Source organism: Macadamia integrifolia, chromosome 3 (genome assembly GCF_013358625.1).
Source record: "Macadamia integrifolia cultivar HAES 741 chromosome 3, SCU_Mint_v3, whole genome shotgun sequence".
In the NCBI taxonomy this organism is placed as follows: domain Eukaryota; kingdom Viridiplantae; phylum Streptophyta; class Magnoliopsida; order Proteales; family Proteaceae; genus Macadamia; species Macadamia integrifolia.
This window is the reverse complement of record NC_056559.1, coordinates 10,065,379-10,092,592: the sequence shown is the minus strand read 5'-3', so window position 1 is coordinate 10,092,592 and position 27,214 is coordinate 10,065,379. Positions and strand designations below refer to the sequence as shown.

Below are 27,214 nucleotides of genomic sequence, written 5' to 3'. Positions count from 1 at the left end.
AATGGATTTAATCAATTTTTTTTTTAAATAGTGTTTGGATCATTTTACCTTTATAACTTACCATTGGATTGAGATTGAATTGATCAAAATTGGAGATTGGTTTCTGGTGATACCGATATGATCTAGGTGATCCTGAGCATAAAGGCCCCAGACCAGAATCCAGAGAGATAGAATCTGCTGCTCGTACGATCACCTGGTCGTACGAATCAACGATCAACACCTGTCCCATTTTATGCCATTAAAAGGATAAAGATGGATATATTTGAGAAAAAAAAAGGACAAGTATTAATCGCTGACTTGTACGACCAGGTGATAATACGAGCAACAAATCCGTTCTTAATCCACAGAGCTTTCTTTTTGAAAAGAAAGCAGGCAGCAGCCTATGAGGCAACGTGCCTTGACACAATGGAGGGTAAAATAATCATCGCACCCCTCATAGATGACACAAATTCCGCATCTACAACTTTGTTCATCCAGATTTCATTGACCTGCGATAGTGCAGAAGCTACGCTGCCTTTTAGGGAGCCCTCTCCTTTTTTTTATTATAAATATATTCCTTGCTTCCTCTACTCTCCTTGGCAGTCAGATTTCTCCCTGAAGGCCTAAAACCCCTTATTTTGCTTATTGAAAACCCTGTTCCCGAGCTGGCTGCCGAGAAGCAATGGAGCCCGAATTCGGAGAGTATCGCCTGAGCTGCGAACTGCGGGGTCACGAAGACGATGTAAGTTATCTTGCCTAGTAGTTTTTTCTATACTTTATCAATAGAATTGGTCTATTACTTTGTTTATCCAACACACATGGCATTATTCTCTAATCAATCGTCTGAAACCCTTCCAGTTAAACGTTTTTGTGACTGCTTCCCCGCGCCTTCCTGTTTTTGTATGCTTAATTGTTCAGAAAGAAGCGGCCGTTTCATAGAATCTACTTTACACTGCAATTTTTAGTTCTGATACTGGCCAAACGATGTTTGTTTAGATTATTGTTTTCTTCTTCGATTTACAAAATTGTGTGCGAGTTTGTTTTCAGGAGCAATGTTTGAGTAGTGAACTCTTGATCGTATGGGAAATTCTAATTTATATGTTCCCTCTATTGATTTACTGTTGTTTATGCATGGGATCATCGGGCATCTCTCCCGAAAGCATTTGTTACTGGAAGATTTTGCATTCATTGGCTCTGATTTTTTTTTAGTTCCAGAGCAGCATCGACTACATGCCCATCTTTAGAAATTTGGAATTTTATTTCCTATGCTGGTGACCCTATTTGGGGAACTTGATGAACTTGATAAGTGAGGATGCAATGGAGACTGCAAAGAACTTCAAGCGACTCAAAATTAGAATTCTGAAGGAAAATATTACTCAATTGCTGCAAAGGTGGAAATCAATCTAGAAGATTGGAAGAAATGGAAAGGGCAACAATGTCGTATGAGTTGTACAAGGATCTGGAAAGGGAAAGGGAAAGGATGTAGCGTGTAGCGGAATTTTATGGCCTTCACTTTCCCTTATTCAGATAATTTGTTGGATTTATGAAGTCAGTCAGCAGGATGTACTTGTAAATGAAGGAAATGATTTATGTGGGTTCTTTGAAACTGTAACATTGATATGCAAGAGTGGTGAGATTCATGGTATTAATTATTAAAGGCTACATAGATGGTGTCTGGTGTTTGAGAGTTATACAAGACACTTGAGACCATAGGATGTGGAAATTTCTGTAAGTAGTAGGATAAACGCAAGGGTGGCAGGCAATAAATGTAAGCTTTCATTATGGTCTCTCTCGCAATATTCATATTATAGTGGATATTTTCTAAATCACTTTTGTTTGCAAGCATAGGTTCCTTTGTGGACCATAGAGACTATTAGGTTCGTGTGATTGTCTTGTCCTTGATGTGATTGTGAGTAGCATTCGCTATACCCTTCAGTATAGTTTGTCACTTGTACAACAATAGTTAGTGGAGGTTAGGTGGCTGATGTCTTTATAGAGAATAACATGCCTTTTCAGATAATGGGGATCAGGAAATTTTATACTCTAAACCAACCGCATGATGGGATTGTTAAGACATTGAATTAGTCATGATGTGCAGCATGTATAGTGTAATGTTAGTCTTTTTATCGGTTAGTTTGGTTATTTTCAGGTTATCTCTGGTGTATGGTAATTTACTAGATTTGGTAAATATATTTTTAATGGCTACAAATGTTGTGTTCTAAAAATTATGATGTATATTTTGTTGTAAATCTCACTGCATTGTTTATTATGAAAATTATTTGGATATTCATGTTCCTTTTACATATAGTGGTTAAAGAGTCTTTAGGGCTTCAGCAGTACTGTTAATTCAGCATTTTCTGTTTTAAGCCATATTAGAGGTAGGTTAGTGATAGCATAATTAGAGACATGAACACCCAAATGTGGGTAAAACTTTTGAGTTTTAGTGGTGTGGATTGTAGGTTCTTGAAAAACCTAATGAGACATGGGATATCCATCTTCATTATTCTTTAAACTTCCCTTACGTTTTTAAACCAGCAAAAAACAAGTGCAGTGCATTGGGCTGAGGAGAAAAACTATTAATCACATTAATGGAAAAAAGGGAATATAAGGGAAGCAGAAAACAAAAGCATAAGACTGACAGTAGCTATTTGAATGTTCAAAATTACAGAATCTCAAGCACATACAAAATTCCCTGATGAAATATGGATTGAAATATCTTTATATATGAAAGTGAAATGGGCAGATAAAGAATAAACTACTGTTAGTTGGTACGTTTCCAGCTAACAGTATTTGTCTTGTTTACACTCTTATTATAATAAATTCCTCTTAACCCTCAATTTGAATTATATCTTTATTACTTGCTTTTACCCAAATAAATCACATTGGTGGATGAATGTTTACAAGAAAATTAAATTCTGATAAAAATTGAAGTTTAAGCCGCAAGACGTACAAACCGAGGTAAAACCTTGGACTTGCACTGAAGTCGGTTAGCTACATTTACTACTCATAATCCATTAAGAAATCTAGGAATAGATTCACACATTTGAAGGGTTGACCGAGGGAAAAGCATCAGCTTAAAGCATGCAAATAAAGTCAAAGAAGTCAATTTGTGCCAAAAATGGCTTCGGCTCATATCAACATTTTGCAAAAGGAAACAGACGGATCTAACTAAATATGCTGTCAACTGACAGAGATAGTTGCAGTAATCTCGTCTTTAAAGTCACTGTTGTAAGCTTGGCTTGAAGACGGAGGGACATCCCAATCCATACAAGGTTGTATGGGTGAACAACAACAATCTCAAAATTATTGGTAAGTGTTCGCCCACATATTGTATTTGTGGGTTCGTGGATATGGTGTGGTGTGATGTCCTACCTTTGAAGGTGTGTCACATTCATCTTGGGTGACTGGCTATTTGATAAGAAGCTGCAACATTGTGGGTATTCCAATACGTACTCTGTCAAGCACGATGACAAAGAAGTAAAGCGTCTTCCCTCTGAGGAACTCCTTGAAATCAAGCTTAAGAAGGTAGCGGGTTCGTTTCTCCTCCAACGAGTTGAGTCAAATGGCATCCTTGGTTTGATTCCGAACTCAACAGGGTCAAGTTCTTTTTGGAGGGGGAGATGTGGTGGCATTCTTTGGTTGGACTAGCATGACCTGTTTTGAAAACCCAAACTCAAACAGAATTGGCCCAACATGGTTTTTTGGTCTATAAGGGCTGGTAGTGACTTTTTTTTTTGGGTGAATAAAAATTCATTACCGAAGAAGAGAAAGAGAAGGAATATACAACCCCTTGGGGCAAACGAAAAGACAAAGGAGGAAGCCCAAGAAAATAAGGCCAGTAGACTACAAAGGGGGGTGGGGAGGGAGAAAGGGGGCGGGGAAGGTCCCAAGAGACAATAATAAGCCTGTTCCTTGGGGAATCTCTAACGGGGCGGGAGGAAAACAACTTCAAGTTGGAACTAGGTATACAAAATTAAAGTAGTTTTTGCCAAAATGATTAATGCGGGAAAATATTCTGTTGTGCAGGAAAATCACAAAAAAGGGCTTAGTTTTTACCAAAATGAGCTTTGGATTGGGTTATAGATGTATTGGGCTTTGGTTGGATGGGCCTACAATTTGAGCAGAGGTTAAGAATATGTGATTTAAGTCTTTCTCTAGTAGCATTACGAGTTAAAAGTCAAATTGAATTTTCAGTCCTAGTTTATAGTTTGGATTTTGGATTTTGGTGTTGTAATTTTTTGTGGTCACTTTAGGAGTTTGATTAATGCTCTTTCCATGTTTTCTTGGTCAAATAAGTATTAGTTTGAGTTCTATTATGTATGCTGACTATTGGGCATACAAAGTTCATTATTGAAGTGATACAATTTTTGTTTTATTGACACTGTATGGATTCAGGGTGGTGGAGATGAATTTCTCTATATTCTAAGGTAGATTTTTAAGATTTTAAGAGGTCGATTACTTAGGTTTCTGGGTGGATTCCCAGGTCAATTATTGTTCTGTTTTTCTGGTTCTGTTTAGATTTAATATCTGAAACAATCTATCCTCTTAGTTAATTGTTGTCCAGTGCCATCAAACCCTGATTCCTGTTTCACTTTCCAAACCTCTTTTCAGTCAACTGTTACTTTGTTTCTGAAACTTGTTCTCTAACCAGCCGTATAACCTGTCTCTGCTGCACCCTTAAGAACTGCAGAGAAGTTGGTTTATCAGAACTACATTGTTGAGAGTGCAAAATGGCCTCTCAACTTCAATGTTTTGTCCAACCAGATTTGGGATTTTAAAATTAAGGGTTTTCTTCTTAAGGGAAAACGTAATGATTGTTATCAATTTCTGCAGTTTCCTAAGTTTTTTGATATATTTTCTATTCACTTTGTTACATCTAAATCAGCTTCTTAAGGGAAAACCTCTCTGTGGACTTAATGGATCCACTCGGAATCCAAGCGGTTTATGCCCTTGATAGTGGAATCAAATATGGGAAAATTTGTCTAGTCTACATCATTTTCCCAATTTCTTGAGAATGGGTTTGGAAAAAATGCCCTCCACCTTGTTTTTTGAAATACCGCGTACTTCATGGGATTTGAAGTTCTATGGAATTCCTGAATCTGGAATTCGCATTTGTTAAACTGATGGACCTAACAGTGTTTTTGGATTTAGGGGCCTTAATTAATGCAAATCCAACCACTCAAATCCTTCTACCAAAAAAAACGCCCCTCAAATCCTCAGTCAAAAGTATTCAAATTTTATCTGCCAAGTCTGTAGACCTGATTTCCATAGAAAGGATCTTGTTAGCTGATTTTCCTGTTAATGTCAAGCTTGCACAGGCTTCGACTGAAAAAAAAAAAATCTTGCACAGGCTGTCTTTTTGTGATTCAGTGTGAATAATTAGCAGTTAGGGTGATAAGACTTTTTGCTAAATGAAATTTATCACAGCTGCGGATAGCATAGCACAATTATACACAGCCTGGTTGATGCGAAACCCGGATACAAAACTCTATTTGGTTCGCTTATGGGCCCACCCAAGTAACACACGCCTCAATAATTGAAAAGAACGGCAAAACTGTACATATTTCAAAATTGTAAAGGGAATGGCAGGGTTGTCATTAATCAAATAGGGGGTGTCACCTGATAGACTAACGCAAGGACACAAGCGGAATTACTATTTATTAAATGGGGACAAACTCACAAATAAAGGGAGAACACCTGATTAATAGAATAGGGGAGGGAAACTTGGGAATGCAACATAAAGGAATAAGTAACGAAGAAGAGCTCTTCTTCCTGTCTACTCAGTACACTATTCTTTTTTTCTCTTTGATAAATACATTGTTATTCATAAAAAAATTTCTTTCAGAATATTCATGGGCTTGGTAATCCATCCTGCACTACAGTTTAAAGAGTAGACAAAGTAGAATCTTGTTTTTGCAAGAAACCAGCTGGTCGGAAATTGTAGAAATATGGGGGCATAAAGTGTTGGAAATTAGAATCGAATATTTCCCATGCATGGGTATGATTACTGGTACGGAGTTTGGAAATGTCTTAAGCAAGGGGTAACATAGTTAGAGTCTTGGAGAGAGTAATCTTAGCATAGTTGGGTCTACTCTTCTCTCCTCCGCAATGACTCTCTCTGGATTGCTCCCCTTAACCCTAACTCCTCTTGGGTTTGGTGCAAGATCCCCCTTGCCAGGCCCCTTGCCCTGCCTACCTGCCATTCAATCCCTCATTGGCAATAATGAAGGTACCTCCTTGTGGTTCGACAACTGGCATCCAGCTGGCGTGCTATCCACAATCGTGGGCAGTAGATCTGTCTATTCCTCCGGTCTTTCTCGGTCATCTAAAGTCTCCTCCATCATCTCCCTTGGCATTTGGTCTCCCCCTGCTAATATCCCGTCCCTCAATGCCATCTGGCAATCCTCCCTTCCCTGCCACCCCCTTCCTCTGGGTAGACCGTCCCATTTGGTCCCTCTCTTCCTAGGGTTGCTTCTCCTCTGCCTTGACCTGGAACCTTCTTCGATCTGCCTGCCCTTCCGTTCCCTGGCATAATGCTCTTTGGTTTAGTGCTCACATCCCTTGCCACATTTTCACAGTTTGGAAAGCCCTCTCCAATTGCCTTCCCACCTAAGTCTTCCTCATCTACTGCCATATTTCTGTCTCTCCTACTTGCTGCCTTTGCTGGAATGGTATGGAAGACGTTAACCACCTCTTCTTCAAGTGCCCTTTCTCCTCCCGCATTTGGGAGTTTGTTGTCTCTAAGTGTTGGCTTGCCCGGATAAGGCCCCTTACCTTTTAGAGAGTGTGGGTCTGGTTTGATATGACATTGTCTGGGAAAACCATCTATGACACTATTAGAAAGCTTGCTTTTGGAGCTGCTATCAACCATATTTTGATGGAGCGCAACCTCCGTAGATGGACCTCCAACTCTATATCTTTTGATAAGATTTGGAAGGCCATCTACTTTGACGTCTCCTCCTTACTCGGTTCCCTTCCCTTTAGATTGATTGTTGATTCCCCAAGGAACAGGCTCATTGCTGTTTCCTGGGGGCTGCCTTTGTTTATTATTTTGCCCTCCCCTGCCCTCTAAGGCTGTTTCCCCCTGCCTCTGGCTTTCTATATCCCTTCCCCCCCCTTTTCCTTGCTTTTAATATTATTCATCCAAAAAAAAAAAAAAATCTTAGTGCTTTTTATAACCTAACTAGATAGGTTTATGGCTAATGTGTACTCTATATGGGTTTGATGAGAATGGGATCTGTAAGGGATCAAGCTTATATTTTATACACACTGTTGTAGGATGGGTAGGGTAAAAATGGTACTGCAACTGGAAAAGATGGTGTGGTTGTGGAAAAATTAACAACACTTGTTGGACTGGTGAGAAAAATTCAAACATCAGAAGTTAGGACTCAAATGGGTAAACCTCGAGTTAGAAAACTTGGTATAGACTCTAGGGTTTATTAAACTTGGTTGATATTAACAGTCTGACAATTCAGACTAGAAAACAGAAGATATGGAAAATCTAGGTTTGGGGGTAGATTTAGATCGAGAGACCTAATTAAATGTAATTTTGAGCAGGATCAAAGTGATTGTGTGGTTAGGCCAGATTGGATTACGTTCAAGTAATTATTAGTCTTATAGTCTATTATGTGGGGAATTTGGTTTGGTTTGTATTTGAAACAGGTAGAGGCATATGTATGTTTGTGAAATTAGGTTAGAGTTTAGTTCTGGGGTTAGGGAACTAGAAAAAGATTGAAGGACTAGGATTTAGGGAAAGTTGGTTTTATTTGAAGGTGAAGGGTTTTGGGGATACTCTGGTTACTGATTGAGAAGTTGACCTGCTTGGAGAAACAGGAAAAGAATAAAAAAGAACACTTTAAGAAGTTCCTAGGGTTCAAATTCATTTATGTTCTTAATCTATCCCACATATGGGAGTGCGTAGCTTTTACAATAGCTGCTAAATGGATGAAAAGTCCCTAAGACTCTGATTAATGTTGATCTCTGGAGATTAGAAAGCTGGCCTCTACTTTAGTTGAAAAGACTGCTTGGTTTGATTAGCCTATTGGCTTATTATTTGCAATAATTTGGCTTGTACAGGTTCAAGTGACTCAACTTTGAAACTTTGGAGAGGGAAGACTTGTCTGCACACTTTTGTCGGGCACACAGGTTCGTTTCTCTGTTACAGTGCCTATAACTAGTACTGATGTACTAATGTCTCATATATATTTTAATTGTTAAATCTCATGGTTCAAGCAAGAAATAAAACTGGCCCTTTACCTTATCAGTTTTGATATTCTGAGACCTTTGATCACGCTACAACAGGAAAGTCTGTGACTTGGTACAAAACAGAGTTTCTCTTATGTGGAGAAGCTGTTATACATCCCTGATGATTGAAACTTTCTAGAAACAACAACAACAAAAAACCAAGTCTTATCTCAACTTAATGGGGTTTGCTACATGGGTCCATGAAAAAAAAAATGATGAAAAGATGAGAGATGAGAAAAGATAAGAGTAGAGTAGATAGATGACAGTGTCAGGAAAGAGGCATAGCCCAATGAGACAGGAGAATCTCAGCTAAATGGGGTCGGCTACATGGATCCTTGCTCTCCAATAGGCTCTATCCAAGGTCAAGCTGAGACTAGAAAGTTGGACAACATTTTATGAAGCACGTGTTCTTAGAAATGTCCATACTTTTCTTTCATTCTGTTATTTGTTTCTTAGTAGAGAATATGTTGAATACATAGTGTTATTAATTGGTTGAGGAGGATTACAAATAATTTATAAACAAGGTGGTCCCCTAAATAAAAACTTCCTCATTGAACCCATGCAGGACACATCTTTAGTTTTTCTTTTCTCCCCTTTCTTTTTAAAGAAGACGCAGGATGCGGCTTGATCACCGACAGTGGAATTGAGCTCTCGTGGCTCCACTTGAAGAGTGGTGGTGTTCATGCTTGAAGTAATGGATTTTGCTTCTTTAAATAGTTGGGAGTTCTCCAAGGTCTATGACGCAGGATGCGGCTTGATCACCTACAGTGGAATTGAGCTCTCTTGGCTCCACTCAAAGAGTGGTGGTGTTTATGCTTGAAGTAATGGCTTTTGCTTCTTTAAATAGTTGGGAAAGTTTTCCAAGGTCTATAAATCACGAATTAAACCAGTGATATGGAAACCTGAAGTCTAAATAACAATGCTGGGATTCACTATGATATTATTTCCCACACATGGGTTTGGGAAAGCACTTGTGCCATATGTCCCGTGCGGAGTGTGGAAATGCCTTTCTATTCCAGATGGCCTAAGTTCCTAGAGAGGAATGGTGGAAGTTGAATTTGATGATAGTTATCAGAGAGTGGGGATGGGAAGTAGTTGTCTCAGTCCAACTTTTGATGTGGTGATTGGACTTTGAATTGATGATAGTTGTGCGAGAGTCGAGATAGGAAATAGCTGTGTCAGTTGTACCTTTGAGTTTGTGATCAATTACAATTCCTGCGAAATGACAAACGTAGAGGCCTAAAATGCGACCATGATTTTAACACCCCCTCTCCCCACCTCAAAAATAAAAATAAAAACCTAGAAAAGAAAACGCAGTCTGCGAGAGTTAGTGTTATTCCTTGCCTCCCGAAGTAGACCACATCCAACTATTAATGTGTACCCAATAAAAGCTTTACCTTTTTACCATACAAGAGACTTTGCAAAATAGACACGAGGAAATAGTCTACAAAGAGGAATGGCCTAATCCAATCAGAAAGCCAGTTGCCAATGGTCAAGTGAAATGTTTTGATGGACCCACCATGATATGGAACACACTTATGCGTTATGATAGGAGATGTACCAACATTTTTCTGGAAAGGATTCCCAAGACAAAACCATGTGCCTTTGAATGGCAGATATTTTCTCATTGATATAATATTGGAAGGAGGATCTATTGAAGTGAGAAAGGTGAATTACTTGTGAAGAATGATTTATTTCTGAGAAATTTCAATTTATGTTGAAGTCAAAACTGTCTTCTGTCTCCCCCAAAAATTTGTAGGAGTTTGGAGATGGATAGTGCAAGAAATTTACACTCCCTCCCTATCCAAGTTTTACGGATCTCTTGTTTTTGAGCAAGAGAAGGCTTTATTGCAGTGATATTTCCACCTAAAGCGGTTGGTCTTCAACCATGTCAATTTCCTCTTCAAATTATCGAGGGGAAAAAAAAGAATGGAAATTTGGTTAACTTCTCTCTAAGAAGTCACTGAATGTAAGCCCAATGGGTTTAAAAGAGAGACCTCACCCTACATTGAAAACTAGCAGCCATCTCATCAGTATCTGAAATATCATTGATTGCATTAATATGACTCAAAAGAGTGGTTTATCTTCAATCCCGATACAGTCTCAAAAAACCTCAAGTAGAACTGAATAACCTCAATTATTGGTGTGGAGTTGCACAAATTACTAGTCACACCATCAAATTACAAGTGGGAGACTGGAGAATTCGAGTTGCCAATTTTAGAGTCTTCTGTTATTTCTCTTACAATTACCTTCTTAAGCATTACATCAACACTTAAGTGGCCAAAACAAACCAGAATGATTATAGAGAGCATCCTAGGAACGGAATAGTATGGGAGTGGTTCATGGAATGACCTGGCTAGGAATAAAATTTAATAACGTTACTTCAACTCACCATATTGAGAAGCTAACTGAATAGTGGAAATTGTTTATACCACTAGTGGAATTCTTCCCCAAAATGCATACACCTTTATGATGTGTTAAAGAAAGTCCCAATTAACAGTCATAAGCTGTCTTCATGTCACGCAATTCCCCAGGAAGTCCAATACTAACATGTGAATCTATATTTCATTAGCAAATAGCAATTATGGGTTCATCCGAAGATCAAATTCAGCTGATCTTTAATGGAAGGGCCTCGAGATTTGAGAAGATGATGATCACCTGACCACTTGCATTTTATGAGCAAGCACCTTAGATGGGATTCTGTATATTCTGCTATCATATTGGTTATTCTATAATTGGATAACTAAATTGTCAAAGAAATGAATGTGTGGTTACTGCCTGATCGAAGTAATCATTCTTCTGAAGGTCATGTAATCCATGCATCATATCATCTTTGATATATATATATCCTACATCCAACAAAACCATCCATGTGCAATCAAATAGTGCCCTAAACCATGGTGCCTCCTTTTCTTCACTCATATTGACCAAAATGTATTTTACCAAGCTCCACTTTGTATATTTCAGAACATAATTGATTGGGAAAGTCACCCACACTAGCAATAGCTATTCAATAGCATCTTATGAAGCTGCTGGTGCCACCCCTGATGACACCTGCGGTATACTTAGGGGTTCCCATCTGGAGTGGTGATGGTATCATGAGGTAGAGCATTCATTACATATCCCATGAGCGGTTTTTGCATTAAGGTTATATATAATTTGTTAATTATTTTTGGCTGAAAATTCAGTTTAACATTGATTGACATGTTTTGTTTGTGTTTTGGGGATTCTTTCAGATAAATTTGGTCAAATATCATGGTAAGTGGGGGATATGGGTCATTTTTCTAAAAGGTTTCTAAAAGCCCAGGGACATAAGGAAGAAAAAGCAGAAGAAACACATTAAAACTGAGTAGCTTAAGGTTCATTAAACAGACCATTGCTGAGGTGGTCTTTTCTTTCTACACCTAGAAATGCTTTGGTCACTCTTTGCGTCCGGGCCCCCTCCGACTCCTTGGGTCTCCTAGATGCCATGACAACTATGGTTGACACTCGATTTTAGCGTAGGAAGGGCTCATTTTGGTTGCAGCAACTGTCCAAGTCCAATGTGAAGAGAACCAGTCAGGTTGAAGGAATTTTATCCAGCTGGAGTTCTTTCACCCCATTCCTCTACTTGAAAAATTTAGGTTTCCATTTCTTCTTCAACCAATTTTTGTCTTTCAAAATCACCACAGATATGATTTTTTTCTGTCTTTGTAGGAATCGAGATCAAAATTGAACTCTTCAACTCCAATTTGAAGAGCCAACAGCAAGTCCTACAAAACTGAGATTTCTGCCTCACCAAAAAGAATATTATTTCTTTTATTTCAGTTCCTTTCGAGTGTTTTAGGATAAATTAGTCACTCTTGTAGTTGGGATTAAGCTAGGAATTAGTTTCTTTTCGTGGCTGTTCGAATGGAAATAAGGTTTAGGATTTCACAATTCTATAATAGGACCAAAAGCATGGCCTACGGCTGTACACAAATTTTGCATGTCATAAGTCGTTCAATTTCAGTTTTCAAGTTCTTTTTCAATTGTTTTTTTAATTTTTCTGTTGGGAAACTCGGTTGCTCAGTTGCTTCTATGTTGAAGGTTTTTGGATGACATCACATGTTTTGAAGACTTCTCTACAATGGTTTACACTAAGGTGATACAAAAATGGAAGTATTTAATGGATGGATATATGCATGGGTGTTATGGTGCTTAGTTTATTATTTCTAAAATCATGACATTCATCAAACAACTTGAGGGGCTACTACCAAAACGGCATTACTGCTGAGTGGAAGGATTGGTATCCAAATCATGGTATTCAGCAGACAATTTGCGGGCTGCTACCAAAATAGGCATTACTGCTGAGAGAGTGAGAGGAAGGGTTGGTATCTTTTTTTTCTTTTTATTAATAATTGTTTTCTCCTTGAATATACCCAAGCTTATCTTGATGTTTGGTATTCTCAAGGAACATTCTGGTTGGGTGGGTTCAATTAACTCCACCTCTCTTTTCCTTTGATTTGGAAAAAGAAAAATAAGGAAAGCAGGAGGTTCATATTTAGAGGACCATTCTTTTCCGTTTTGACTTTGGAATTAGCTCCTAAGAAGCTCTTGTTAGCATTGTCAAGATTGTTTGGTACTTGTTTTGCTGCTTGAGGGGAAAAAGTTAGGCTCCTAATGTTAGTGTTTATCATGAATAGTATCATCAACTGCTAGGCATTGGTTGTTTCTTAAATTGAACTTTGCATTTTCTTGTATGTGAATCATTGTGTTTCACTTTAAATCTTTCCATCTCATGCCATTTGATTCCTTTACAGATACCGTTCGAGGTTTAGCTGTGATGCCTGGTTTAGGAATTCTTTCTGCATCACATGATGGGTAAATTAGCTTTCTTTGATTTGTTCTTTGTAACATTGTTGGTACACTTTGAATGGTTTATATTTGTGTGCTTCTGCACTGATTGCTATTTAAGTTATCTCGTGTTCTGAACTTCTGATCCTTAGTTGAAAGTCTGATAGACTCATGGGACCCTTTCATGAGAGGTGTTGTTGCTCAAATTATTTCCTTTTTTTTAGGCGACATAAGTCTTAATGATATATAATGGAAAGTCTTTTGAAGAAGCTATTGGGTAGACTATAACCAGCTTGGTGTTAAAACAAATTATTGGAATAAAAATAGGACTTCTGCAATAGATTTGAATACATTGAAATGAAGAAAAAAAAATCCAAATAAAATGTTTTTAGATCTATGTTGATTATTGTTCATACTTACCATTGTTCTTGATTGCATGCTTAGTCTTGGAGCTTGAGAGTGTGACCTTTCGACGCAGTTAAGGTTTTTCAATTGGGCCTAGGAAAACTTTATTTTGGCCCATGGATGGGTTTTCTGGGTCTTGGGTTTTTTAGTTTTGGGTTTATTGATGCAAAGGGTCTCTTTTATAAGCCCATAGTTGTGGTCTTAAATCACTCTTAATTCTGTACATGGGATGGGTCCCATGTGCTGTTAAGTAGCAAGTTCATAGTTGTCGAGGTGTTGCCAAGGCGATGCCTAGGCACCTTGTTGGTGTCACTTTGCTTTGGGTCCCCTCCAATAACTATGGTCAAGTTAGTTTAGGAGAGTCTGTCCTGGTCAGTTAATTCTTTTGTTTATGTTTTTTTTGTTTTTGTTTTGTTTTTTTTTTTAATTTTAATTTATTTATATTAATTAGATATTTGACCCAAATAAGGGACTCTGGCAGCAGCCAATGATTGGACTATCTAGGACAGTTTATAATTCTGTTTTATATAACTTTTCTGTTTGGCTTATGAATATTTGTAATAGTCTTAGCCTCCCTACGATTACGAGGGAATGAAATCAGTATTTTTGCTTGAAAGTTTAGTTGGTCTCTCTCCTCATCCCTGCGGTACTTTCTGGATTCTTTTTCTCTCTCTTTTTTTTTTTCTTTTACTTCTCGTTCTTTCTCTCTTCCCTATTTCTTCTTTCAATTTTCTGAGGTACTGACTGATCCACTGAACCGGTGAGCAGTATTCTCATTGACTAGTGTTCCTTCCAGCCAGTAAGTTAACAGATTTGAAAACTATTCTCAGTTTATTATTCTTATAAATCAGATTTGTTCCTTTGAATCTTTAATCTGCTATTCTGTTTTCCTGGGATCTTCATACGGGCTGCTTCAGAGTTAGCATCCTGATTTCAGATCTGAGATTCAAGTTCATCCCACATATTGTTATCATAACCAGATCTGTCTTCACTCTTCTCTGATATTACTCATGGTACTTATTCTGGTTGCTTGATATTCTGATTTCCTTTGGTAATGCACATCTTATTCCTGATTATGTCTTCTAGTATTTTCTATGTAATCATTGCAATTCACTGTTGATGTTTATGATTTATCTTCTGTTGTTAAATTCTGTGACCTATATATTCGACCCCTAGTTTCTTGAATAATCACCTTTAAACCATCGGCCTATCAGCATCCTGTTGGACCTTAAGTTCTGATTTTGGGAATTAAAATTCAAAGAAGGCATTACATTCTGTCATTCTATGGATGGATGGAAGGAGGGAAAAATGGGAAATATCATTGGCTATTTGAAGAATATGTTAGCCCTAAAGAAGATGTTTTATTGCTAACTGTGACCTTTTAGGTGGACTAGTAAATGTTGTAATTGAGAAGGATCTTTGTATTTTTATAGTTATTCAAATATAATATGCAACTATCTCTGGAGTCAACCAGGTAGCTTCGAATTTATTGTATCTCTATATTCAATTCTCAGCGCACTACTTGAACCCTGAGTAAAAAAGGCAGGTTGGTCTTAGTTTCTCTAATAGAAGAGGCTTCTATGACTTTCCTTGGTTAATGTATATTTTTCTTGATATTTCTCCTTTCTTTGTTCTTGGAATTCTTTTTTTTGACAGAAGACCCCTTTTTTTGGTGTAAATTTCTCTTTCTTTTGTGCCTTTTTTGGGGTCAGGGATAGTTTCTCTCTTGTTTACTGTTTATTTGTCCCTTATTTTAGTGGGAATTTCGCCAGCTATTTTATGCTTCTGATTCCTTTCATTGCTTGTTCAATGCCAGTTCGATCAGATTGTGGGCCATTACAGGTCAGATTTTGATGGAGATGGTTGGTCATACTTCGATTGTCTATTCTGTGGATGCGCATGTTTCTGGGCTTATTGTTAGTGGCAGCGAAGATTGTTTTTCCAAAATATGGAAAGGTTTGTGTTTGTTTTTGTAAATCATATGTTGGTTACTGCTTTACTTTTTCATTTTTGTCATTGCCCGATTCCTTGGAAATTGTGTTTTTGTAAATATTTAATGTATGCTGAGTTTTACTTGTTAGAGTGCAATTTTTTTTTTTTGGGGGGGTTTTGTGGTGGGGGTGGTTTCAAATAAGTATTTAGCTAGTTCTGGTTCAATATGTATGATGTTCTACATCTTTGGATTCTCCCACACTTGAGGCCAGTCATGTTGAATATAGTGTTGAACTGTCGATGTGACCAAGGGTTGTGGTGCTCTGGATAAGTTCTTGTTGACTTCTCCTAAGTGATTCTCTGAAAATTTACCTTGTGCTCTTGTTTATTTACATTATGTGCATCTATGTGGTCTTGCTTGCTTGTTAAGAGATTAGAGGGCCAGTAAAGAAATAAGATTATATTAGTGTGAGTTGCTGTCAGAACTGAAGGAGGCTTGATTGAGCTTTTATTAGGGCTTCAAGGTGGGGTTTGGGAATGTTGCCAGCAATAGTCATTGTTGTAATTTCCCCTTCCATATGAGTTTGTGGAGTCTATGCATGTCTTTCTCACTGTTGTCTTGTTATCTTGTGTGTAGAGGGAATTGTATATGAGTACCATTCTGATGATTATGAGGATTTTTAATCACTGAATATGAAGGGGGAGGTCAGGAAGTTCAGTGAAGAGAAGCCAAGGCCTTAAAACTTGAATCGCCTAGAATTGAGAAAGAGGGCTTTGTGTAGCGTGAGGGTTTGGTTGCAGAGTGCTGACATCTCTGGAGTCCTTTTCCATCATCTTCTGCTGCTGTTTAATTTTTGTGCTTGCCTGCAATTGTGGGATGGTTGTGGTCAGGTGTCATGATTGGAGTTATGTTTGCGTGGTGAGAGTGGATTACTGGATTTGGCCGTTCTGTAATTCGCCGTTGCCTGGGGGGGGGGGTCTGGGATGTGAAATTTTTGAAAAATGGTGACATTGTGACAGCATGTTCTGATGGAATTGTACGGATTTGGACAGTACATAAAGATAGGATTGCCGATTCTGTAGGGCTTGAAGAATATGCTTCCCAGCTTTCGCAGTACAAGTGCAGCAGGTATGCCTCTGGTTGTGACTAATAGTATAGACTTTGCATGTTAGGTGCTTTTCAAGATATTCCGCTTCTGTAATGTTATTTCATCTGATTGGTTCCTGGTTGGTGCTGCTTCCATTGGAAAATTCAATATCTTTCTGTACTATGATGATTCCTGTTTTATTTGCACACAAGAGAGAGAAGTAGGAAATATGGCTTCCATTGTGCATGGGTTTGTTAAAACAATACTAAAGTGACTTAGGTTCACCATGTAGCAGCACTAAAAGTCCCTTGGCATATCTTAAACAGAGGTAAATGAATACAACTATACAATTGAGCTTTTCTTCGTTGATGTCAAGGTGCGAGAAGTGAAAAGCTTCACTTGAATTGCTTGAGATTAGAGTCATTAGACACTGATCAATGGTAGGGAATTATGATGTAAAGCCTCTGTAGTGAGGTTGCAATAGGTTTGGTCATGACACTACTGTTAGAGCTTGTGTAATAAGGGTACTTTAGGAATAAGTTTGTTATATTCTTGTTTCTTATTGTGTTTCCTATTTTTCCCTTTCACCTCACTAGGGAGGTGTATGTAATTCCTTTCATATTGTTAGTGAAGTAATATATATGTGGTTGAGAATGTTTTCTCTACATACAACATTCCACCATTATCTTCTCTTCTTCTTCATCTTCTTCTCCTTCCTCTTCTTCTCTAACCTTCCACTCTCTTGTTCCCTTACTTTCTCTCCATCCACGAGGTAATCTAGAACTTGATCCTAGATCCTAGACTTACTCGGCAATTGAGATGGCAAGAAGAAGTGAAAAGCTTCACTTGAATTGCTTTAGATTAGACACTAATTAATGGTAGGGAATTATGATGTAAAGCATCTGTAGTGAGGTTGCAATATGTTTGGTTTGTTCATGACACTGCGAGGTAATCTAGAACTTGATCCTAGACTTACTCGGCAATTGAGATGGCAGTACCCGATCTTGTCTTGATTGGTCTGTTTGTATACAATCTTTTGTGTGTGATATATGGATACACAACAATTTAATTTATAAAGAGAACAGGTAAAACAACCTAATGATACAACATTATAATAGTTAGAAAACAAGGCTCCATACACCTAGATGCTTGAAATTAGTAAGTGCAACACCCAACACCCGATTACAAAGCAATATTTCCTGCAAAACATAATATATATATATTTTTTGGGTGAGTAAATAATTCATTACGAAGAAAAAAAAATACATACAGCACTAAGAAGGGGGGAAGGGAGAAAGAAATGCAAAAACCAATCTCAAAGAGGAGGGGCAGTCCTGATCACAAAGCTAGGAAGGTCCCAGGAAGCTACAATATGACAATTTCGAGGTGAGGGATTACAAGTAGTAGAAACACGGAAAATCTTGACTTTAGCATCAAAGAAAATGGAGTCCCAAATCTTTTCAAGAGACCGAGAGTTGGAGGTCAATTTCCTATGATTTCTTTCCATCTAGATCTAGTTTATGATTGCACAGAAGGCGAGCTTTCCCACAATATCACAAATGGACTTTCCTTGAAACGTCATATCCATCCAAATCCACTCCCTTCTGAAATGGAAGAATCCTCCTAGTTGCCGGACAACATTTGGCAAGAAACCCTTTATAGATAGAGGATGAAACAATGCAAGCAATAAAGAGATGATCAATGTCCTCCGGTTCATTATCACAGAGGAGGCACAACCAGGGTTTTAAGTATCAGTGCGTATCGTACCATATCGGACGATACATATCCGTATCGGCCCTTACCGATACGATACATGGAATTTTTAAAACCCTTTCATATCGATACGTATCCTACGATACGCACCGATCATCGATACTCATCGATATTCACTGATATGCACCAATACATACCGATACTCTATGAAAAAAATAAAATGGAGTGGAATGTATGTTTCGATGTATTGGTATGGATCGGTGTGTATCGGTATGTATCGGTCGATACATACCGATACGGTGCGCTACAGTCATTAGTTGGGTCATTTTTCAGAAAAACACGAATTTTTGAGGGGTTTTTGTTCCAAAGTTGCTGCCAGCCATATTTCTCTCTAACTAAAGTGGAAATCAAGGTTGGGAACAAGGATTTTATATTTATGGGATAATTACAAACCTTGAATTCTTAGTGGGATACCCTCAATTTAGTGTTTATGCATAAATCATGTTATCAATAGCTTTTTTTAACAAAATTTTCATGCAAAAGTGTATAAAAAAGTGTTTCCTATCCATTTATGTGCGTATCTTAGCGTATCTCCGATACGATACGATACCCTCTGATATGTATCTTAATTTTGGCCGACCGATATGGCAACCGATACCGATACTTTAATCCTTGGGCACAACAGGGCTGCAGGAATGTCTCTCTAAATGAGGAATGATTGCGTAGGCAGGCAATTTGAGAAGACTCTCCAAGACGTGAAGCTCTGACGAGGAATGTGATATTTGAACCAAATAAGTTTGTGCCAAGGGGAGGAGTGCCCATGATTCTTGACAAAATCCCTAGCAGCCTTAGCACACTAAAGAGCCTTGTAGGGGAAGGCATCCAGAGAATGGTATCATGTGTTTATTGTTGAGATTCAGGGATGACCGGCAAAGAGTTCCATATATTGGCAAGCTGGATCGAGGATGGGACGGGGGGGTCCAATTACCAGAGGATAAGGTATAAGCCACAAGCGCATGCCTAGGAAAACCCGAACTATAGATGGCTTTGGCACTTTTGGCTTGGTAGAGAACTCCTTTAGGATGCCAAGTGTTGAGCCGAAGATTAGTAGTGGCCACATCACCAATCTGAGAGGAGATAGCTTCGGAGATAGATGGGCGGAGAGATTATCTTATGCCACACCCAGGAGGCATCAGATTCGCACTGTCCAGAAAGTATCTAACCGGAGAAGGCTCGAGTAGACCCAATCAACCCATATACTTTTCTTCTTTGTGACTACCTTCCAAATTAGTTTGATGATACTAGCTGTATTTACATCCTTGATGCTCCTTAATCTTAAACCCCCTTCCACTTTAGGGAGACAAACAGCAGTCCAACTGGAAAACATAATCTTGGTCTCACATTCCCATGCTTTGCAGTTTGCCTACTCATCTGCCACCTCATTTGTTGATCTTGGATTCCACTGAAATGTGTTAAATGAGGGGTCAACAGACAAATTGGTTTTATGTACTAAAGATGGTGCCAAGGATCTTGTGAACATTGCATACATTGCTGAATCACCCATCTACAGTCACATTAGAGTACCCCTTACTCCTTGAACATCTTTATTCCCGTTTCTATAGCCAAAAGATTTGGTTCTGAAAAGCCCCAAGAACTGGACCATATTCTCCTCTTATTATTCCACCTAAGCCTGAAGGACCTGGATTCCCAAGAGAACAACTTTCCAGATTTAATTTGACCAGTCCATCTGGTGGGGGCTTCCAATGGGCCATCAGCCTATTCATCACCTCATGTGAGGAAATTAGGGTACTCCAATCTCTATATAGCTGCTCTGCTTGGAAGTCTTTGTAGCATTTTTGTACCGTATTCAAATTTACCAACCCTATCTTAGTTTCTTTTTATCTTGTTTTAGGCAACAAGCAATATTTTGTTGAAATGAAAGGGAGAGTGCAAATAATAGGCTAAAATAAGCATGCCCTACAATGACAACAGAAAATTACTCCATCATTGTCTTAATTTCTCTATTACAATGCTGACTTCATTGAATTGACCTTGAAACAACCTTCACATTTCTTTCCTTAATAAGCACCACCATTCGGTCATTAATACGGCTTCCAAAGGAACTTTCTTTCTTCCGATAAGGGCCCCTTGCCAAAACTCCCCTTGCCAAAACTATGTTAGTTTTGCAGTCTTCTATAAACATTAGATATACATGATGAGATAGAAATTGTCATGTTGAAGCTTTTGGTGATTCATTCCTCATCCTAATGCCCTTCATTTCAGTAGAGTTTTGTCCTCCAAAGTCCAAATAGCCTTATAAGGAAAAGAACCATGGGGATTCTCATCATTATTTTTACAGAGAATGCTACACAATGTGATAAAGACCACCTTCGAAAACAACTTCAGCTTTGGAAAGGCAAGCTTCTCTCATATGTTGGCAGCTTGGTGCTTATTAGATCGGTTCTCTAGAATCTTTGGTTTACCCCACTTTACTTTCAAAGAGTTGGAATCCCTTATCTTTCTCTAGAAAAGGGCCTATTCCTCCAAATTTCTCCACCCCCTTAGCTGGGCGGTTTGGGCTTGAGGCGTATCGAAGATGTCAACTCAGCCTGATGTAGATATGGCTATCAAAAGGAGGCTCGAACTGATCAAACCATGGTTTAGTTATATCCCAAGTCTGGACCTGGTTTAGTCCATCGAGCCAGCCTTGTTGGCCCCAATTTTGCACCTATGCTGCCCCACTCTTGCAGCCATCAAACCAGCATAGCAGCCCCTTGGTTAGTGCATATTTTACTTCCCTAATTGGTATTCTTGAAGAGCCCAAGCTGCCATCGATCCAGCCTATCCAGCAACTTCCATAACTTGTGTTACTGTTCACATGAACTGTATTTTTCTCAGCAAGTTTTGGTCTTCAAAAGGATCTTTTAGAAGCTATACGTCCCTTATTCAGCTCCAAGAGAAGATCTCCAGCAGTCATCGAATTGGCCAGCTAGCATAGGATTTAGTTTCGTAATTTAGATTGTCGAGTTAGTTAAGTTAGTTTCCTATTTTGCAACTTAGGCTCACTTCCTTTTTAAGTTCTGTTGTTAGTTTCTAATTTGGTTAAGCTTGGTTAGCAAGTTAGATACAAATTAGAAAGTCTTATTTCAGCCTGTTAGTTTCCTATTTTGTTTTTTTGTATGTTCAAGTGTTGTAAGGCTATTTAAAGCCCAATGATCATAATGAAAAAAGGAGATTGAAGTTTGAATTTGAGTATTTAATCGTGGATGAGATAGCTATTACATGAGAGGATGAGATGCCCATTCACTAATTCTTCTTCCCACTTCTTAACCCCTCCATCGATTCTCTTTTTTTTGCTTTATTTTTTCTTTTTTATTTGATTGTTGTGAGAGAGTGTTTGAGTGATCATTGCAAGCTTGTTGAAGTTCATAAGTTCCATCAAAAGACCAGTTTGAAGGTTTGTAGCTGCTGTACTGCAGAATTTCCATAAAGTTTCCCTTTTCATTCTTCGAGCATAACTTCCCAATTAGTCATCAGTTGAGGCTTATCTTTTGATGGATAGTTGGGCGTCACACGGGGGACCTTTGCTCCAAATTTGAGGTTCATTGGAGGCTGAAATCTCAAGATAACAAAAGTTGTCAAAAGTTTCATAATTCATGTCAACAACATAATTCTCAATTCAACCATCAGAATTGACTCATATTTTGAGAGCTTGTTGACTCATCGAGGACCTTCATCTACTCCAAGTTTCAGCTCCATCTGAGCTACGGTTTGTGAGATCTCATATTTCTCCCTATTCAGCAATTTTTCAGATCCCGCCTGGGAGTAGGTCCTTTGTGATCTAGTCTTACATCACAGCCGGTATTATTAAGCTGATCTGGAAGCTTGTAGCTAAGACGAAAAGTATTTGGGTCGATTGGGTTTACTCGGGCTTCCTTCGCACTGATTCTGTTTTGATTGATCTTCCCTTATTTGATGCATCTTGGGTATGGCATTAGATCTTGTCCCTTCAGACCACTGCTTTTGGGGCCATCTCATCTCAGATAGTTGATGGTGCCTCCACCTCCTTTTGGCTTGATCACTAAAACCCTATGGGGGTTCTCCTTCACTTTGTCAATGTTAGAGCAATTTTCAGTTTGGGGTTTTCTATGCATTCTTGGGTGGCTGATATCATTAGGCTTGACAATTGGGAACCTTTGGCCTCCTCGTCTCCTCAACTCATTTATTTGTGGGATGCCTTGCCAATAGTCTCTTAAGGAAAAGGGGATATTATCGGGTGGACCCCGATCTCTTTAGGCCTATTCAGCTCTAAAGCGGCTTGGGAGTTTATTAGGTCATGGGGTACTTTATCTCTATGGCACAAGTTAGTATAGTTCAAGTTCCACATTCTTCGCCATAGCTTTACAATTTGGAGACCTTCTCCAACTGTTTTCTGACGTGGTCCTTCCTCATCCATCGTCACATCTCCTTCTCACCCTCATGCTGTCTCTGTTAGAACACGATGTAAGATATAAGTCACATATTTTTTTGCTTGCCCCCTTTTCTCTTCTATTTGGAAAAGAGTCCTTGCAAAATGTTGGTTGCAAAATGTTGGCTTAGCATTCGCCTATTCGGAGGATTCTCCCCTTCAAGAGGGAATGGATTTGGGTGTATATGTCTTTTGCTAGTTCTACCATATGTGATGTCGTGGGCAAGCTCGCCTTGAGTGCCGCCATCGACTAGATTTGGCTGAAGCGTAATCTCAGGAAATGGACCTCCAATTCTAGATCTCTTCGCTAGATTTGGGACTCCATTTCCTTTGACATCAAGGCCAAGTTATCTGGTGTCTTCTTGTTATCTTGTACTGACTCCCAGAGAATTGGCACATAGTTGTTTCCTGGGGCCTCTCCCTCCCACTCTCTTTCCTGTTCTGTTTTTTTTCCTCCCCCTCTGTTGGGGCTGTTGTGTTCTTTTTCTCTTTGGTAATGAATTATTTATACACACCCCACCCCCCCCCCCCCCCCCAAAAAAAAAAAAAAGAAGTAGGAAAATTCACCATTCCTGTTTAAGGTCCAGATCCTCTTATCATTATTATCATTATAGATTGACACTTCCTGAAGGTATGCAAGCAACTCTATTGGTTGTCTCAGTTTGACATCCCTTTCCATGAAACCCCTCCTATAATGAAAATGCAATTGATACCATATTTATCCAAGCAACAACACATGTCCATATGGAAGTTCTTTGCCTTATTGGATATGGGATACAGGGTGGGGAATAAATCCTTAATAGGTATTACACCCCACCAAATCTCTTCCCACAATCTGACTCTCCTCACATTGCTTACATCATTCCTAACCCAATGGTTTTGTCAATTGACTTCTTACCCCATTCCCCAATCATAATAGAAAATATGGTAGTGCAATCCACAAACAAGGTGCAGCAAAGGCAGCTGTGCGCTCATTACTTGCTTTTACGTATCAAGAATCAAGAGGATGAATGTACAAAGCCAAATATGCTACAAACTGATATTTTGAACATGTGGCAACTTATAAGTGCCCAGAGTGCTCAATGGGAGTTTGGTTGCTGTCCAGGACATCTGGAATGTCATTTGCTGATCATCCTTGAAAATGGTTGGGCGTGCCTTCTGGTTAAAAAATGGAAAATATTCACTAAAATGGGCGTTTTTATGGTGTCAACAGTTGAGACAAATTCAGAACACTGAGACATCGAATGGCAGCCCCGGTCCTCTTAGAAGCCACCCTATTTTTAAAGACGTTGCTTATGGGACTTTTGGTATGGATTTTGGGGCCGCACATGACCAACCATGATCCCCCCACATTTGAATGTGAGCTTGGCCTTGATCACTGCATTCACTTTTGCTGGACAATCCTTGTGGTTCTCATCCCGCTTGTTGTAAGATAATTCATCCTAGCAGATGATCATGAGCGCTGCTTACCTTCATCTTTCCATAGAGATATACTGACTATTTTTTATGTCACAACTTGTTTGTTGCCTGGCTGTTGATGATGAATACTAGGTGATATTTACTTTTTTATTTGTTGCTTTTCACTTGCTTTCTTCTCTTGGTTCATTGTGTATGGTTGATATGCTTGACTTTTTCCTGGGCGGTAAGTTGTATAGCAGGAGCGTAATGTGAACCAACCCTGCTCTCGTTACTTGTAAACCATTTTTCTTTTGTTTTCACTTTCATTTAAATTTGTGATGGCAGCTTGCAGATTATCTATATATAGCATGGTCCTCGGATTTTGTGGAAGATAATTTAGTGGATTTTTTTTCCTTTTTCATTTCTCATCTTGGCCTAATATGCATATCTGTGGCCTTGTTTTTTGCTTCAGGAAAAGGGTTGGTGGATTGAAATTGGAAGAGTTACCTGGTCTAGAGGCTTTGCAAGTGCCAGGTTTGTTTTCAAGTACTTCTTTAATGAAACGTTTATGTGTTTATATTTTTTGTTCGATATAATTTTTAAATTGTTATGGATTTAGGGTCCTATCTGTTATTGTGATCCTGAAAAGTTGCAAGTTTGATATGGCAATATCAATATGTATTGCTCAACGCTGAGTGAATTTTTCTTTCCATTTATTTGAAAAAATGAAAAAGGAAGTTACCATGAAAATTTAGGCATGCGGCTGCAATGATGCCAGATAACAATGCGGCTGTTTGTTAATATTATTTGGTCCAATTAGGTGTTCGTTATTTGGGAGAAGGTTGAATTATCAGTGACTTTGACTGTTTCTTTTTCTTTTTCAATATTTGTTACGTTATCTAATGATTTTTTTTTTTTCCTGTGGTTATCAGGGACCAGTGATGGGCAAACAAAAGTTGTGAGAGAAGGGGACAATGGTGTTGCTTATTCGTGGAATTTGAAAGAACAGAAGTGGGACAAAGTACACTCTTGATTAAATTTTCTTTTATATTTATATGTATGCTAGCTTTTATTATTGTTCTGTTTACCTGCAGGGAATCTTTTCATACCTTGTATACTGCATTTCAACATGCAAAATTGAGTGCTTTGTAATTCTTGTCAGTAGGAACTACTCTTCTTTGTGATTGATTCTGTTCTAAGCATTCTTCATTGTTTAGCATTTAATTTTTTCCTATCACATGCACTACTTTTGTTAGTCAAATTTTATTACACTCGAATTTGAGTTGTTTAAAACTGTAATCGAGAAGGACGAGAGGCATCTGAACACAAGTGTCTTGCTTGACCAATATGGTTGTATATGAATGTGATCAAGACATATTACTACCAAAGTCAATGTTTCATGGGTTTGTCATTTGTGTAAATTTTTTTGGTGTCATCCTGTTTCTCAAGTCATAGCCTTTAAAACTTATTGTTCAGGTACTCAGCTAACTTCTTTTTTCTATTATATGGCTAGTCGAAAATTTAATAGTCGATGCTTACCAAATTCTATCATCCTTGTAAGCAAGTTGTATCTTCTAATTTATATGTGTATATTATCCATTACAATAAAAGATGACAGTCAACTGTAAATTATGTATTTATGAGCTTGTGATAAAAAATGATAAACTATGTTTATTTAACTCAAGTAAACCTTACACTAACCATAAATTTAAAAATGGGACCTGACGATAGTTGTCAAGGCTTCGCCTTGGTGTCCAGGCTCTTTATTGGGTCCAATGCGATGCATGCCTTGTTGACACTTCATGAGTTTATGTTGATTTCTGTTTATTGCTTTGTTTTTGATGAATATGCTTACATTAGATCCTATGCCTTGTTTGTTATATGTTGGTTTTCTCATATCAGACCATACTAGCGTTATAATATCATATTGCATTGACATGGCTTCTACGTTACATATAAACATAATTATATAATACTGTCATTGCTATATTACATATAGCCATTAATGCATGCCTAGGTGGGCACCTTGTTGCCTAGGGGTGAAACAGGGCTGTGTTGGGTCAGGGTTTCTTAAAACCCCAACCCAATCCTAGGTCCCCAAAACTCAACCTAGGCAGAACCCAACCTTACCAGGTTCATGCTTAGGCCCAACCCTGCCGGGCTCATTCCAACCCAACCCGACCCTAATTACCCGGACCTAATTGGTCCTCATTTTTGCTAGGTTCAGGCTAACCCTGATTGACTCTGTTTTTGCAGTCAGGGTCAGGGTTGCATTTGAGAAGTATATCGAATATTGGAAGAAATTATGAAATTTTGTATTTGATGAAGTTAGAAACTTCCGTATAAATTGGGTATAGGAATCAATGATCCAAATTTCATTATTTTGAATAAAATGATAGGATGACAACCCTAAATTATATATAAATCAGGGTTAAACTTAGGGTCGGGTCGGGCTGGGCCTAGGCCTCAACCCAAGCCCGGCCCAACCTTGACATAGGGCTAGTGTTTTTCAATCCTAACCCGCCCTCAGGGTCAGGAATCTTAGTCCAGGCCGTGTTCGGGCCATCTTACACCCCTATTGTCGCCTAATCGCCCCTCCATATGCCTTGGGTTGCCTAGTTGCCTTGACAAATATGGACCTGACTGAAGAACCCTGGCTCCTTGGTGCTTGGGATTCCTTGACGTAGGAAAGCCATAGAGACTCCAAATTTGATTCAGAATTAGGCTTCCAAAACAATCTATGGTCCATAATGAGTGAAGCCGTTGTAGCCCTGAGCCGAAAAAGGTAATTGGGAAGGGGAAGAAAGGAAAAAGCTTTTGGGTGGAGTGAAGAGTCCTATTAGTAGTAGAATTGTGAAAATTAGGGTTCTTATGGTGCAGCTATTTTGATGGTCGGGTAGTGGATGATTGGGATAGGCTAGGGGGATGAGGGATTGGGGTTTCCAGAATTTGGAGTGAGTTTTGAGCTCTGGAAAGACTAGAATGGATTCTTTTACAGGTGGAAAAAAAGTATAATGCACGGACAACCTTTCTTATGACTATGATTTGATGGAGGTGGTCGGGGAGAAAATATAATGCTCTCTCCCATCTGTATATTTAATCCTATAGCTGTTGTGGTAAACCCATTTAACCTCTCGAACTTTTTATAGCTTTACATCCTTGGCCCGTAATT

General features: G+C 38.6%; 1 protein-coding gene across 1 annotated transcript in view; it reads left to right on the top strand.

Moving 5' to 3' along the window:
* The first annotated feature begins 568 nt into the window (after window positions 1-568).
* Window positions 569-27,214, top strand: part of LOC122074144 (phospholipase A-2-activating protein) — a 76,349-nt gene continuing 49,703 nt past the window's right edge. The window contains exons 1-9 of the mRNA XM_042639010.1: window positions 569-721; window positions 1,195-1,250; window positions 1,533-1,621; window positions 8,017-8,124; window positions 13,005-13,065; window positions 15,260-15,399; window positions 16,300-16,504; window positions 24,515-24,576; window positions 24,975-25,063. Coding sequence (XP_042494944.1) covers window positions 662-721; window positions 1,195-1,250; window positions 1,533-1,621; window positions 8,017-8,124; window positions 13,005-13,065; window positions 15,260-15,399; window positions 16,300-16,504; window positions 24,515-24,576; window positions 24,975-25,063 — 870 coding nt within the window. The 5' untranslated portion in view covers window positions 569-661. The remainder of the gene's footprint in view (window positions 722-1,194; window positions 1,251-1,532; window positions 1,622-8,016; window positions 8,125-13,004; window positions 13,066-15,259; window positions 15,400-16,299; window positions 16,505-24,514; window positions 24,577-24,974; window positions 25,064-27,214) is intronic.